Source organism: Anomaloglossus baeobatrachus, chromosome 4 (assembly GCF_048569485.1).
Source record: "Anomaloglossus baeobatrachus isolate aAnoBae1 chromosome 4, aAnoBae1.hap1, whole genome shotgun sequence".
NCBI classification, from domain to species: Eukaryota; Metazoa; Chordata; class Amphibia; order Anura; family Aromobatidae; genus Anomaloglossus; species Anomaloglossus baeobatrachus.
In genome coordinates, this window is record NC_134356.1 from 507,324,991 (window position 1) to 507,338,275 (window position 13,285).

Genomic DNA, 13,285 nt, shown 5'->3' on the forward strand with positions numbered 1-13,285 from the left:
AGGGGGCGGGCCGGTACTGAGGAGGGGAGGTGCCGGCGCTGTGGAGGGGTGGGCTGGCTCTGAGGAGAGGAGGGGAGGGAGGAATTTATTTCCCTCTCTCCTCTGTTGCCGGCTATTGCCATTCTCGCCCTGCACTCGCAAACACCGGTGTACTGCGAGTGCAGCGTGATGTTTCTCTCGCCCCATAGACTTGAATGGGTGCGAGAGAAAAAGACTTGCATTGCACCCACAGTGAGCTGCGACTGTTTTCTCGGTCCGATTAGGGCTGAGAAAATAATCGCTCATGGGAGCTGGCACATAGGCTAATATTGGTCCGAGTGGAATGCAATGTTTTATCACATTCCACTTGCTCTGATATTCACGACGTGTGTCTTATACGGGCGTCACACGGGACGATAAATCGTGCGATCGCACCCTCCCCTGGCGTCTGTGCGTCACTTAGTTGCCTGTGGCGCACAAAGTCATTAATCCCCTGTCACACGTACTTACCTCCCGGGCGATGTTGCTGTGGGCAGCGAACATCCTCTTCCTGAAGGGGGAGGGATGTTCGGCGTCACAGCGACGTTACACGGCAGCCAGCCAATAGAAGTGGAGGGGCGGATATGAGCGGGACGTAAACATCCCGCCCACCCTTTCCTTCAGCATTGCCGGCGGGACGCAGTTAAGCTGTGTTCGTCGCTCCAGGGGTGTCACACGGAGCGATGTGTGCTGCCACGGGAGTGACGAACGACCGGAGCACAGAAGGAGGGACGATATTATGAAAATGAACGACGTGTCAACGATGAACGAGAAGGTGAGTATTTCTGCTCGTTCATAGGTGTCACACGGTACGATATTTCTGACGATACTGGATGTGCGTCACTAACGACGTGACCCCGACGACATATCGCCAGATATATCGTACCGTGTGACGCCCGCATTAGTTTGTGCATCAGGTAGGTTCAGAACACATCGTTCTGTGTAAATTTGGCATATGATGCCAAGAACAATTGCAGCCACTGTGCTCAGAATTACTGATCATTCTGTGAATATGGTCTGCTTGAGGCTATTAAACGACTGCCGATCAGCTTACAAGTAACTGATTGATGTTTGTGTAACATCCACTATCATGTACTGTAAATGCCACCTAAATTATTCTTCATGAGGTAATTAGCTGTAATTAGCATAAATAACAAAGACAGGGGGAGGAAGGGCAGGCAGACAGACAGGGGCGTGAATAACTAGCAAAACCCGACCCACTTATTAGATATTCCTTTGCACCTCTCATCAAATAACACTGCATTTCACAAACTTTACTTGCTTATTTTCCAGAAAGTATACATCCACTCTCACAACTAAAAGTATGCTTAGAAATAGCATGATTGCACTAGGATAGCACTGGCTTTCGTGTATACATGAAAATTCTGGTGGTTGGTCCTCTTTAAGGCACAAAGACACCTCCAAATCTGTTGGGCAGGGTGTGAGGCTTCATAGCACAAGCACCAGATGTTCCTTCAGCAGCTGGTATATCTTCACTGTTTTCAATGTTTGGACAGATTCTGCAGATGTTAGGTCTTAAGATTTTAAACATTGGTCCCTACTGTCTTGTCCAAGCTAAAAAAGGAAAAAGGTGTTACGTTTCTTGCAAGAGACACTTTCTAATCTGGGAATTTGTGACCTTTAGCTCTGACACTATCACCACCTGTTAACAGCAGCAGCCAATGGAGAGGGTTGTGGAGTTCATATAAAGAGCTTTTCCAGCTCTGCAGGGCTCCATACTACTTGGCTTAGGTAGAGATAACACAGGGCTCCTAGCTCTTTTCTTTCATTCAGTGAGCACATTCCCACCCATAGGTCCACCAGGCACCATGCTGCGAGTGAGATGTGTGAGAGGAGGAAGCAGGGGAGCTGAAGCTGTCCATTACATAGGATCCATGGTCTGTATTCCTATATTTCATGCTTTCCATTCCATGCCTGTCCACATTGCATAACCCCGGCTCAGAAACACTAGGATTAAGTTTCTGGTTACTGCAGTTTATACACAATGACATCAGATCATGTAACAGTTACACTCAGTTGTATGTATATTTATAGCTATAGGCCAATCGCCTTGTCATAACTGCATTATCTCTCTTTTCTATAAAAACATTGTCCTTGAAATGCATTTAGGCTTGTTAAATTGACCAGATTATCTTTCATGGTGATAGTGCCAAGGTTGTAATTTGTTGAATGTCTCCGTTATCAGATTTTGAATGTTCTTTCCATATCCATATTGTCAACTGTATTCAGTTCATTCATCAATTTCATGCATTTGTCATGTTAGCCTGGGAACTAAGGACCATAGTTGCACTCCATATATCAGACTTTCTAAATTCTTAACTTATGTTGGATCAGTCAAGAACATTTTCATGTCTTTAAGTAAAAGCTTCTTTTTTTGAGATCCCTCTAATGACTGAGGTACAATAACCATAAACACAACTATTGTAATGACCTTTTTCAATGCGAATTTGTGATTTTGTGCCCATATAACTTGGAAATAAGTATTTTTTTCATGGCTCTTCAGTAGGATACATGGTTTTTTACATATTTTATAGCCAATATTTCAAAGTCTACATCTTCTAGATTAACAACTATTACATTTTAAGACTGTAAATAGTTTGTCATGAGGTTTGATGGCATTTTTTTACAATTGATTTGTCCAAAGATGTATAAGTTATGGGAGGAATTAAATGGTATTAAAATGAGGGAGGGTTTTGTTACTATGTTACTTTAACTATGACTTAAAGGCTTTTTTTTAGAAGAAAATTCATCAATCCAGGAATTTATAAATCTTGACTCATCATTATTAAAATCCAGAAAGATAATGACATAAAGTTATAACGCTTAACTCTTGAAGTTTTCAAGCTTTAGTTTTACAATATCTTATGTTCTTCTTTATGCTACATTTCAAATATGTTTACAAATATGTTTACATTTCAAATCTGATGCTTTATCCATGAGCAATTAATGGGACATACATTCCCCTAGTATTCCTAGTAAATGCACTGCAGAACAATTTTATTACATTAATCTATTTCCCTGTAGTAATATCTGCAGAGAATGATTAAAGGTAAGAAACACGTGTCAAGACAGAGATAATGGGACAACAGTCATTGCTATAGTCTGCCAGAAATGTCTGCTTATATGCAGTACAGTACTTGTAATTCTAGAACAGATACACACAATTCATTCAGGGTTTTATCATTTAATGTTTCCTATTGGTAATGTAGAAAACTATGAATGATCTGCAGATCCAGAATTAAGGAACACATTTTCATTCTCAAACATTCCAGCCACAAGATTGTAGTGTGAAATCCCAATAGAGGCCACATTTTATTGCACCACCGGCTCCATTATTGTCAGTGGGAACTGGATTTACAGCCACAGCTGGAGAGCACAATACTCCACATTTCTAGATAAGAGCCATTCACACTCTTCAAACTTTGTGACCTGGGTTTATGATTACACAGTGCATGCAGTGAATGAGAGGCTGTACCTATCTCTTTCTCTGTTACTTAATATTATTACCTTGACCAGTTTAAATGTTGGAGTTTAAAAATAAGTAGACCCATTATATATTTATCAATGTTGTTCAAGACATATATATATATATATATATATATATATATATATATATATATAATACATATGTGTATATATTTTATATATATATATATATATATATATGTACACACACACACATACTGTATATATATATATACATATATATATATATATATATTAGTATATACATCTCAATATTGATAACTGTTTTGCGCATAGAAATAAATGATAAATATAGCACGTCTACATACGTTTAAATTCATTCATTTCTACATTTACATTTTTTAAACGTAATGCCTCTACTATGTAAAATATTCCGTCAGGCATCCAAGGGAAATGCTCTGTCCATAGGAAACCAAGCTCTGCTCAGGGGTTTTCGATAAGATAGTGGCCATATAACCATGTTTACAGCTGTTGTGACATCGTTTACTTTGACCACTGGTTCTCTAAAACTAAAGGGGTCACAGTGCAAGTCTCTAGAGTGTTTGATAAAACAAATGACATGTGTACGTGCAGTGTAGCATGGAGGAAGGTCTAGAGCTGAACATAGCATGGCCATCAATCACTTCTAAGACAGGAGGCCCTCTTGTGTAGGAGGCTGCTTCCCTTGTACATACTGTGCATTGCATCAGTTCCATGTATTAACACATGTAATACCACGAGTCACCACAGGGTGGCTGCACACAGGACTCCCAGTTAACAAAAAAACTTCTGCTTACAGAGCTATTTAACCCAAAGTATTTATTCAAATTATTATAGGCTGTCTAAAAAAAATGTACATGTCTCTGTAGCCAATACTGTATTTCCCATATCGTTTTTGAGCCCCTTCACAAGCATTAAAATACCTATAGATTAACAATATAAAACATAATATTAAATAATGATATAACGTATTCATAATAAAAAAAAACTATAAGCACACTCTGTATATAGTAACTTTTACATATATATATATATATATATATATATATATATATATACTGTATATATGTATATTTACCTATAATATATCAAGTCTGTCTATTGTAACTTGTACATGTATTATGTATGTGAGCCCCCCTATGTACAGCACCATGGAATCAATGGTGCTCTATAAATAAATATTAATAATAATACACCCCAGTATTTAAATATATATATGCATATTTGATAATAAAATAATAAAAATATTGAAACAATATATATCATACACAATAATATTAGGATACATAAATCATCCCTATATATATATATATATATACATACATATACATGTATATATATATATATATATATATATATATATATATACATCTATAAAATAATCTGTGATGTACCACCAATGGCGGCAGACCACTCCGTCGCTATGTAGTCCATGAGTCGGGGTCCCACCTGCCTTGCATTGCATGTTCAACTGTATCAGTATTGTAGATATGGTTACAGTTGAAAGCAATAAAGGGGATCGCTTCGCTATCCACTCCTTCCTTCATCATGCTTCCTCGTCATTTGAGACCTGTCATCTCAGCCCAGTGGACGCGATGATGTCACTACAGCGCACCCCCTGCGCCGACATGTACACAGCTGCAGAATGCTCATCACGGAGATCAGTACAGCGGAGCAAAGGAGAGGTGAATTTTATTTTTTTTTTTTGTAAATTGATGAGTACACTGGTGGCCAATGGATATAATATTCTAAGGATGACTATAGGATATGCATTATACTATTGAGGGATTATTAGAGGTGCGATATATTATATGGAGGACTATGGGGTTCATTCTAATATATGGTGAACTATGGGGTGCATTATACTATATGGAGGACTATGGGGATGCATTATACTATATGGAGTACAATGGAGTATACATTATACTATATAGAGGACTATAGGGGTGCATTATAATAAATGTAGGACTATTGTGAGTGCATTATACTATATGGAAAGCTATGTGGGGGTCATTATACTATATGGTGGTCTATGGGGGATGCATTAGTCTATATGGAAGGTTATGTGAAGGCCATTGTACTATACGGAGAACTATGGGGGTGCATTATACTATATGGATGACTATGGGGATACATTATACTATATGGAGGACTTTGGGGGTCCATTATCCTATATGGTGGACTATGAGGGGGTGCATTATCTATATGGAAGGCAGTGTGAGGCCCATTCTTCTATATGAAGGACTTAATTGGTGCATTATAATATATGGAAAGCAATATAGGTCCAATTATATTATATTGAGGACTATGTGGGATGCATTATAGTATATTGAGAACTTTGGGATGCATTATACTATATGGAGGACGTGGACTATGTGGGCCGCATACTATGTGGAAAACTTTGTAGGGCTGATTATACTATTTGAAAGACTATGTGGTGCATTATACTATATGGAAGATTTTGGGTGCATTATACTATTTGGAGAACTATGTGGGGCCCATTATACTACATGGAGGACTATGGGTGGTGCATAATACTATAATACTAATACATAATACTCTAAACTTTCTACTAACAAGAGGTATGATCCTACCAGTCTTGGTGTCCCCTACAGCCTGAGCTCCAGCTGCTTCCAGCACCAACCAGGAGTATTCAAAACATCCCGGACACTCGGCAGACTCCACACACTGCACGCTGATCAATCTCTCAAGCAGAGTGAGAGACCCAAGTGAACACATACCCGGGTCCTTAAAGCTAGCCACGTGCATGACCTGCAGTGATAGGATGTCACCCAGTCTTACTTGGCTTTTGCACAATATTTTTATCGGAATTGTACAGTGTTGCAGAATATGTTTGTGCTATAGAAATAAAAATTATTATTATTATTATATCATAGACCAATAATATATTTAAGTATTCTATTCTTTCAGCTGAGTAAAGGCCTCGTCGGATGGGTGCAGCGAACTTTCCAAAGCACCCAGGCAGCTGCAGCAACCCGGAAAGACTGCACTGCTGATGAAACCGTCTCCCAAGACAGTCCTGTCTGCTCTTACAATGAATGGGACCCATTAGAGGAAGTCATTGTGGGGAGACCAGAAAATGCAAGTGTTCCTCCATTCACAGTAGAAGTGAAGGTAAGCTGCTAATTTATGCTAAAAGTCTCTAAATGCTTAACAATGGTGATTAAAAAAATGTGCAGCTCTTGGGAGCCAATATACAGTATTTATTCCATTGACCAAGGCATAGCCATGGGATCAGGATAGGTGACGGGAAGAACATCTCAACCATGTTTACAAATAGGGTAGCACACCCTAGTCATTGATATAGGGGAATCTCAGCAGATGATCATGCTGTTACTGAAAATAAATATCTATACCAAGATGAAAAACAATATTACTGCCATACAGTGACAATATAGTGGTACATTCTACTCTTGCACAACATATAAGACATTACAGTACAGTTATAGCTAGTGACTTACAAATAATGTCCTTTCTGATTGAGTCGGTCACGTATCCCATATTTCCATCTGGCCCAGACGTCAGTGACAACTTCTGTAGCATCTGTGTCCCTTACAAAGTAAAATGCCTCTGGATGATAAAATTGCCCAATATTGCCCACATTTTGACCCCTAGAAAGTAACAATGCCCCCTGTGTGCCCCTCTAACGGTCACAATACCCTGAGTGCCCCTATAACCATAATCCTTAAGTGCCCATTTAACATTTAATAATGTCTGCATCCTCTCAAACCTTTCTTCCACCACACTCTCTCCTCAAACTATTCCCCTCAGTCCCTCCCTATGCACAGTAATAATGTTTCCTGAGTCTGCCTGCCATGTTCAGTAGTAATGTCCCCTGAGTTTTCCCATGTACAACTCCCCTATATACAATATGATGGGCCAACATCTCTCTATATACAGTATGATGTCCCCACTTCCCCCCTATACACACAATAATAACTGTCAAAGCCCCCTATAAAGAGTATAATGCCTCCTACACAATATGATAACCCCCAAAGTACTCCCCAACAGTATAATGGCTCTCAAGATGGGCAATGAGCCCCATAGGGGTGAATGAGCCCCATGACTATCGGGAGGGTATAGGGTAGGAAGGGGTTAATGTGGAGGGAATAGGGCTGTGTAAGGGATGAAGGGATTGGTGGTTTGGTGAGCGGCGAGGATTGGGCCAGAGGTCATAAGGGGTGGGGAGAGAAAGGGGGTGTTTATAAGGGGCAGTCGTTAGCAGTACCTCCTCTTTGCCGTGGGTGCCATTTCGTGTGTGGCCCGCCCACCCGCCCTTAATGTAAAAAAAAAAAAAAAAAACATCAAAGGGTTTATATGGTGGTTTCTTTGTTTGTCGCAGCGGGGGGATAGGTCCGTTCCTAGAGGCTGGGAGCACCGATAGTCGGTGGGGAGTATGAAGTCACTCAGGGGTAGTGGCTTCAGACAGGATTGGGAACTTGTGGGCGTAGGTCCTGCAGGTTCTGGGGAGGGGTATTGTAACGATGGAACGTTATTACCCCACACCTTGGGTTGGTTGGTCACAGCCGAGGTGGTCCTCTGGGCCAGTGGTATGTTACGGCCAGGGGATAAGGATGATTATTATTGGCTTCTTGGACGGACCTATCGGTTGTTTGTCAGTTGGGAGGGTATACATGTATCGGTTTATGTTAAAAGAGGGTGGCATGTCGAGCCGCAAGTTGTGATACATGTATACCGTTTAAATAAAAGCTGTGGCCATTCGCCCATAAAAAGTTGTTATGTCTTCATTTCAAGTAGAGTGGGTAAGAAGGGTTTTGTACATGGGAGACCCAATTATCCCTTTTAGATACGTCAAGTCCACTTATAAACAGTGTAATGCCCCTCAATGTATGATTCCCCCACAGCTTCCTATACACAGTATAATGACCCTCACACTGTATGATAGCCACCCCCAATAGTCCTCACACACTATATTCCTGGGACCCCCATATTTACAGTACAATGCACCTATAGCCTTCTACACACAGTATAATACCCCTATACACAATATAATGCCCTCCTGTACACAGAATGATGTGCCCATAACTCCTCTATACACCTATAGACAGTATAATGCCTCCCACAATGTATATGTCCCCCACATCTTCCAGTAGACAGTAGAATACCTTACACTGTATGATAACCCAGAGGTGAATCTAGGTTTTCCTGTACACAGGGCAAAAATTCAGTTTGGCACCCCCTCCAACACATAGCTTAAGCAGTGAGAATAGTTTTCATGTGACTCCGTCATATGCAATTTGCATACACTGTCACATGCCAACTAGCACAGTGTTCAGTGAAATACTACAGCCCCTGCTAGTTGGCACTTGTCCGTAAGTATGAAAATCACATATGAGTGGTCATATGATGACTGTTGGAGCTGGCAAGCGGAACCGAATGCTGACAGTGAGAATATTACATGCTGTTAGGGTTTGGAATGCTACAGTCCTTAATGTTATAATAAATGCTCCTAACATAAGTACAGATGTAGTAGCCATTAACTTGTCAGACGGCTTAATACATTATTAATAAAGCCATGTGTCACATTATTTGGCAAGTTACAGATTTCTAAATGTGTACAGGATACTAACCAAAAAAGTACATGAATACAATACTACAGGAACCAACAGTACAGACATACATAACCAGAATCACCAATAGTACAAAAATACATAACTAGATCCATTGTAAATACAGAAATACATCAACAGAAACACCATCAGTACAGAACCACAACAGCAGAACCACAAACAGTATAGAAATATAGCATCACAACCATCAGTAAATAAATACAGCACCAGAACCACCAACAGGACAAGAGTACAATACCAGAATCACCTATACTACAGGATATAGCATCACAATCACCATCAGAACTGGAATAAATCACCAGAACCATCATCAGTACAGTAATACAGCAGCATAACCACAAACAGTACAGGAATACATGACCAGAAGGACTATCAGAACATGACTAAGGCTGTGTGCACACGTTGCGTTTTTTACCGCGGAAACGCTGCGTTTAGAACCGCAGCGTTTCAGTGGCAAATTGCATGCTTTCAGCTTTCCCAGCAAAGTGTATGAGAAAGCCGAAAAATCAGTGCACACGCTGCGTTTCTAAACGCAGCGTTTTGGATGCCAAAAATCGGTGCGGAAAGAAAAGCAGCATGTCACTTCTTTTGTGCGGTGTGGCTGCGTTCTCTCCCCCATTAAATCAATGATGTGGGTCAGAACGCAGCTACACCGCAGTGAGCTGCTTTTTTGTTGCGGTCCGCGGCCTTTGTCGGCACGCCAGAACGGAGGCATTTACCTGGAAGTGAGGTCAAGAGGTTTCCTGTTGACCTCACTTCCTGGCAAAGTCCAGGAAAGCCCCCGGTGTCTCCAAAGTGCCCGCCCCGACCCCCCTCCCGAAAATCCAACATGGCCGCGCGCACAGTAGCGCACCGGCCGCCCTGCTCCTATGATTTCTGTCGCATGTGCAATAACACATGCGACAGAAAAATGCCCCCCAGGCCCTGCCCGGTCACCCCCTATTCCCCCGGTATTCCCCCTTACCTGTCCGGTCGCAGCGCTGATCCCCCGCGGCCCCCTCCTCCTTCACAGTGCTTGCTGGCCGTTCACATGTGCAGAGCAGCTGACAGCCAGCACTGTGTTCAGAGAGCTGTGCTGGCTGCTCGGCACTCTGCAGCTGTGACCCGGGGAGAGTGGGTGCAGATTTTTGGCACCCACTCTCCTCAAATGGAGGGTCTGCCCTCCTAGAAAATGGGGGATACGTTCCCTGAACGTGCCCCCATATTCTAGAAGGTCCAGAGGCGACGTGGGACGTCCATATGGATTTCTGCGGACCCATTTTTTTCAAATTTTTTGATTAAATTGGAGAACAAGGGAATGATTTGGGGAGTGTTTTTTCTAATAAAAAATTTTTTGTCATTTTTTTTTGCTTTTGTTTACTGTCAATTAGTTATGTCGGGTATCTAATAGACGCCGTGACATCACTAATTGCTGGGCTTGATGCCAGGTGACATTACATATCTGGTATCAACCCCATTTATTACCCCGTTTGCCAACGCACCAGGGCGCGGGATGAGTTGGGGCGAAGCGCCAGGATTGGCGCATCTAATGGATGTGCCACTTCTGGGGCGGCTGCGGCCTGCTATTTTTAGGCTGGGAAGAGTCCAATAACCATGGCTCTTCCCACCCTGAGAATACCAGACCCCAGCTGTCAGCTTCACCTTGGCTGGTGATCTAATTTGGGGGGACCCCACGTTATTTTTTTTTTTAATTCTTTATTTATAAATAAAAAAAAAAGCCTGGGGAGCCCTCCAAATTGATCACCAGCCAAGATGAAGCTGCCAGCTGTGGTTTGCAGGCTACAGCTGTCTGCTTTACCCTGACTGGCTATCAAAAATAGGGGGGACCCCACGCCATTTTTTTCATTGTTTTGTTTTTTTTATTGGATAAATACTAAGCTAGGCACCCTTTAGTGCCACATGAAAGGTACTAAAGGTGCCAGCTTAGAATATGCAGGCGGGGGTGGGACGTTATATATATTTGACATCCATTCATCCATTGACGCTTTTTAGGTTGTGTGCCCACAATCAGGGTTTGCAGCGTTTTGGGCGCTGAGTGTTTTCCCTGCGTCCATAACGCTGCGTTGTGCAGTAGAAGCACAGTGGAAGGATTTTTGGAGATCCCATGCCCACTGTGCTTCTTTTCTCCGCAGCATAAACTGACCGGTGGCGCAGCTTCCCGAGCCTCAGCATGTCAATTTATGCTGCGGAGACGAGAGTGTTCTCTGCAGGTAGCATAGAGCTAAAGTCCACAGCATCCTGAACCCAAATCGTGGGCATGGGCAGCTGTGTTCTCCCGTGGACAACACTCACATCTCTGCAGGAAGGCTGACAATGTGTACTAGACGCCGTGTCGCTGGATCATGGCCACATAGCCTTAGGCCTCTTTCACACGTCAGTGATTCTGGTATGTTTGTGCTTTTTTTTAAACGCACCAGGATCACTGACATACGCAGACCCATTATAATGAATGGGTCTGCTCACACGTCAGTGATTTTTCACTGCACGTGTCTCCGTGCAGTGTACCCGCGTGTGCGTGATTGCCGCACGGAGACATGTCCATTTTTTTCTGGCATCACTGATGTTCCACGGACCACGCAGTGGTGTGGTCCGTGAAACACGTGCCAGAAAAAAACGTGCTTTTAAAATAAAAATCATTTTAACTCACCCGGCGTCCAGCGATGTCCTCTGCAGCCTGTTCTGCTTGCTGCTTCTGAGCAGGCTCATTATTGTCGCGCATATTCATGATGTGCGACACAGCCGACCCGGAAGCAGCTGCTGCGGGGGTCAGCGCCAGCCGGATGCTGCACCGCGGGAGCGATCAGCACCATGGAGAGCGGGAGCGGGCGCAGGTGAGTTAATCTCTAAGTGCAATCACGGGCCACGGAGAACGGAGCCCGGATTGCACTTACGGTAGACAACCCATGTGTGCCGTGATTCACGGCACACGGAGGGACATGTGCGTGTTTTACACGCCAGTGAAAAACGTCAGTGTTTTTCACTGACGTGTGAAACGGGCCTAAAAGTGAGAATATTGTTGCTACAGCAACATTTTGGGTGAAGTAGCTGTGGATTCAAAATGCTTAATATACTCCTGAATAAAATCCTTGAGGGGTGCAGATTCCAAAATGGGGTCACTTGTGGGGGTTTTCTGACGTATAGGTACCCAAGGGGCTCTGCTAATGTGACATGGTGCGCGAAGTTTATTTCAACTTTTCCAAAATTCAAATGGTGCTCCTTCCATTCCAAGCCCTCCCATTTATCCAAACAGAATGTGGAGAAGGAAATGACATCACAGGGTTTTTTTACTAAAGGTCTGTGTTCAACCAACTTTATTAACACTGACAAGTCTTAAAAAACGCACCTAAAAAAACGCATGAAAAACGCATGAAAAACGCATGAAAACCGCATGAAAACCGCATGAAAACCGCATGAAAAACGCATGCGTTTTCGATGCCTTTTTCTCAAAAAGCATTGTTTACAATTCTCCCCTCTGCCAGAGGGTGCGTTTTTTTCCGCGCTGAAAAAAAAACAACGTGTGCACATAGCCTTAAGCATCAAAACCACCATCATTACATGAATACATCATCAATACATCATCAGAACCACCATCTGTACATGAATATACCACCGGAAGCAGCATCAGTGCTACCATATATCAGCAGGCTTTGTACAGCGATCAATGGCAATGTCAGGTCAGCACCATATACAATTATATTGCATGAACCTACAATTCCCAGTATGTTATCAAAAATGGTGAGGAGATATTGGAAGTTGTTGTTAAGTGCCATCATCAGACTACGAAACATACAGAAATCACAGGACTAATGAGGCGCAGGCAGTTGAAAAAAGAAACAACTAAAACCAGATAACTTATAGGTGACGTGTTCTCTGACCGATAGTAGCTTTTTCTTTTCTTCTTCATCTTGTCCAGATGCCATAATAACTTTTCACATCCACAGCTCATATCTGCAGACTTCCCTCTTCTACAGTCTTTTGCAGCATATCCTGGAATAGTGCTCTTCAAAATAAGTGTGATTATAGTGTCCCTGAATAAAAATATCTGCTCTATGCTATGCTCCTAAATAATTGCATCTCACTATGTTCCCTGCACAAAATATGACCCCCACACTATCCCCCTTATAGTTTATGGCCATTACACTGTCTTCTCTCTCCTTTCTATATTGGGC

At 42.3% G+C, this 13,285-nt stretch overlaps 1 protein-coding gene across 1 annotated transcript in view; it reads left to right on the forward strand.

Moving 5' to 3' along the window:
* The first annotated feature begins 1,770 nt into the window (after nt 1-1,770).
* The window catches only part of GATM (glycine amidinotransferase), a 38,385-nt gene continuing 26,870 nt past the window's right edge, over nt 1,771-13,285 (forward strand). Inside the window, exons 1-2 of the mRNA XM_075345836.1 lie at nt 1,771-1,916; nt 6,436-6,639. Of these exons, the coding sequence (XP_075201951.1) occupies nt 1,848-1,916; nt 6,436-6,639 (273 nt within the window). The 5' untranslated portion in view covers nt 1,771-1,847. The remainder of the gene's footprint in view (nt 1,917-6,435; nt 6,640-13,285) is intronic.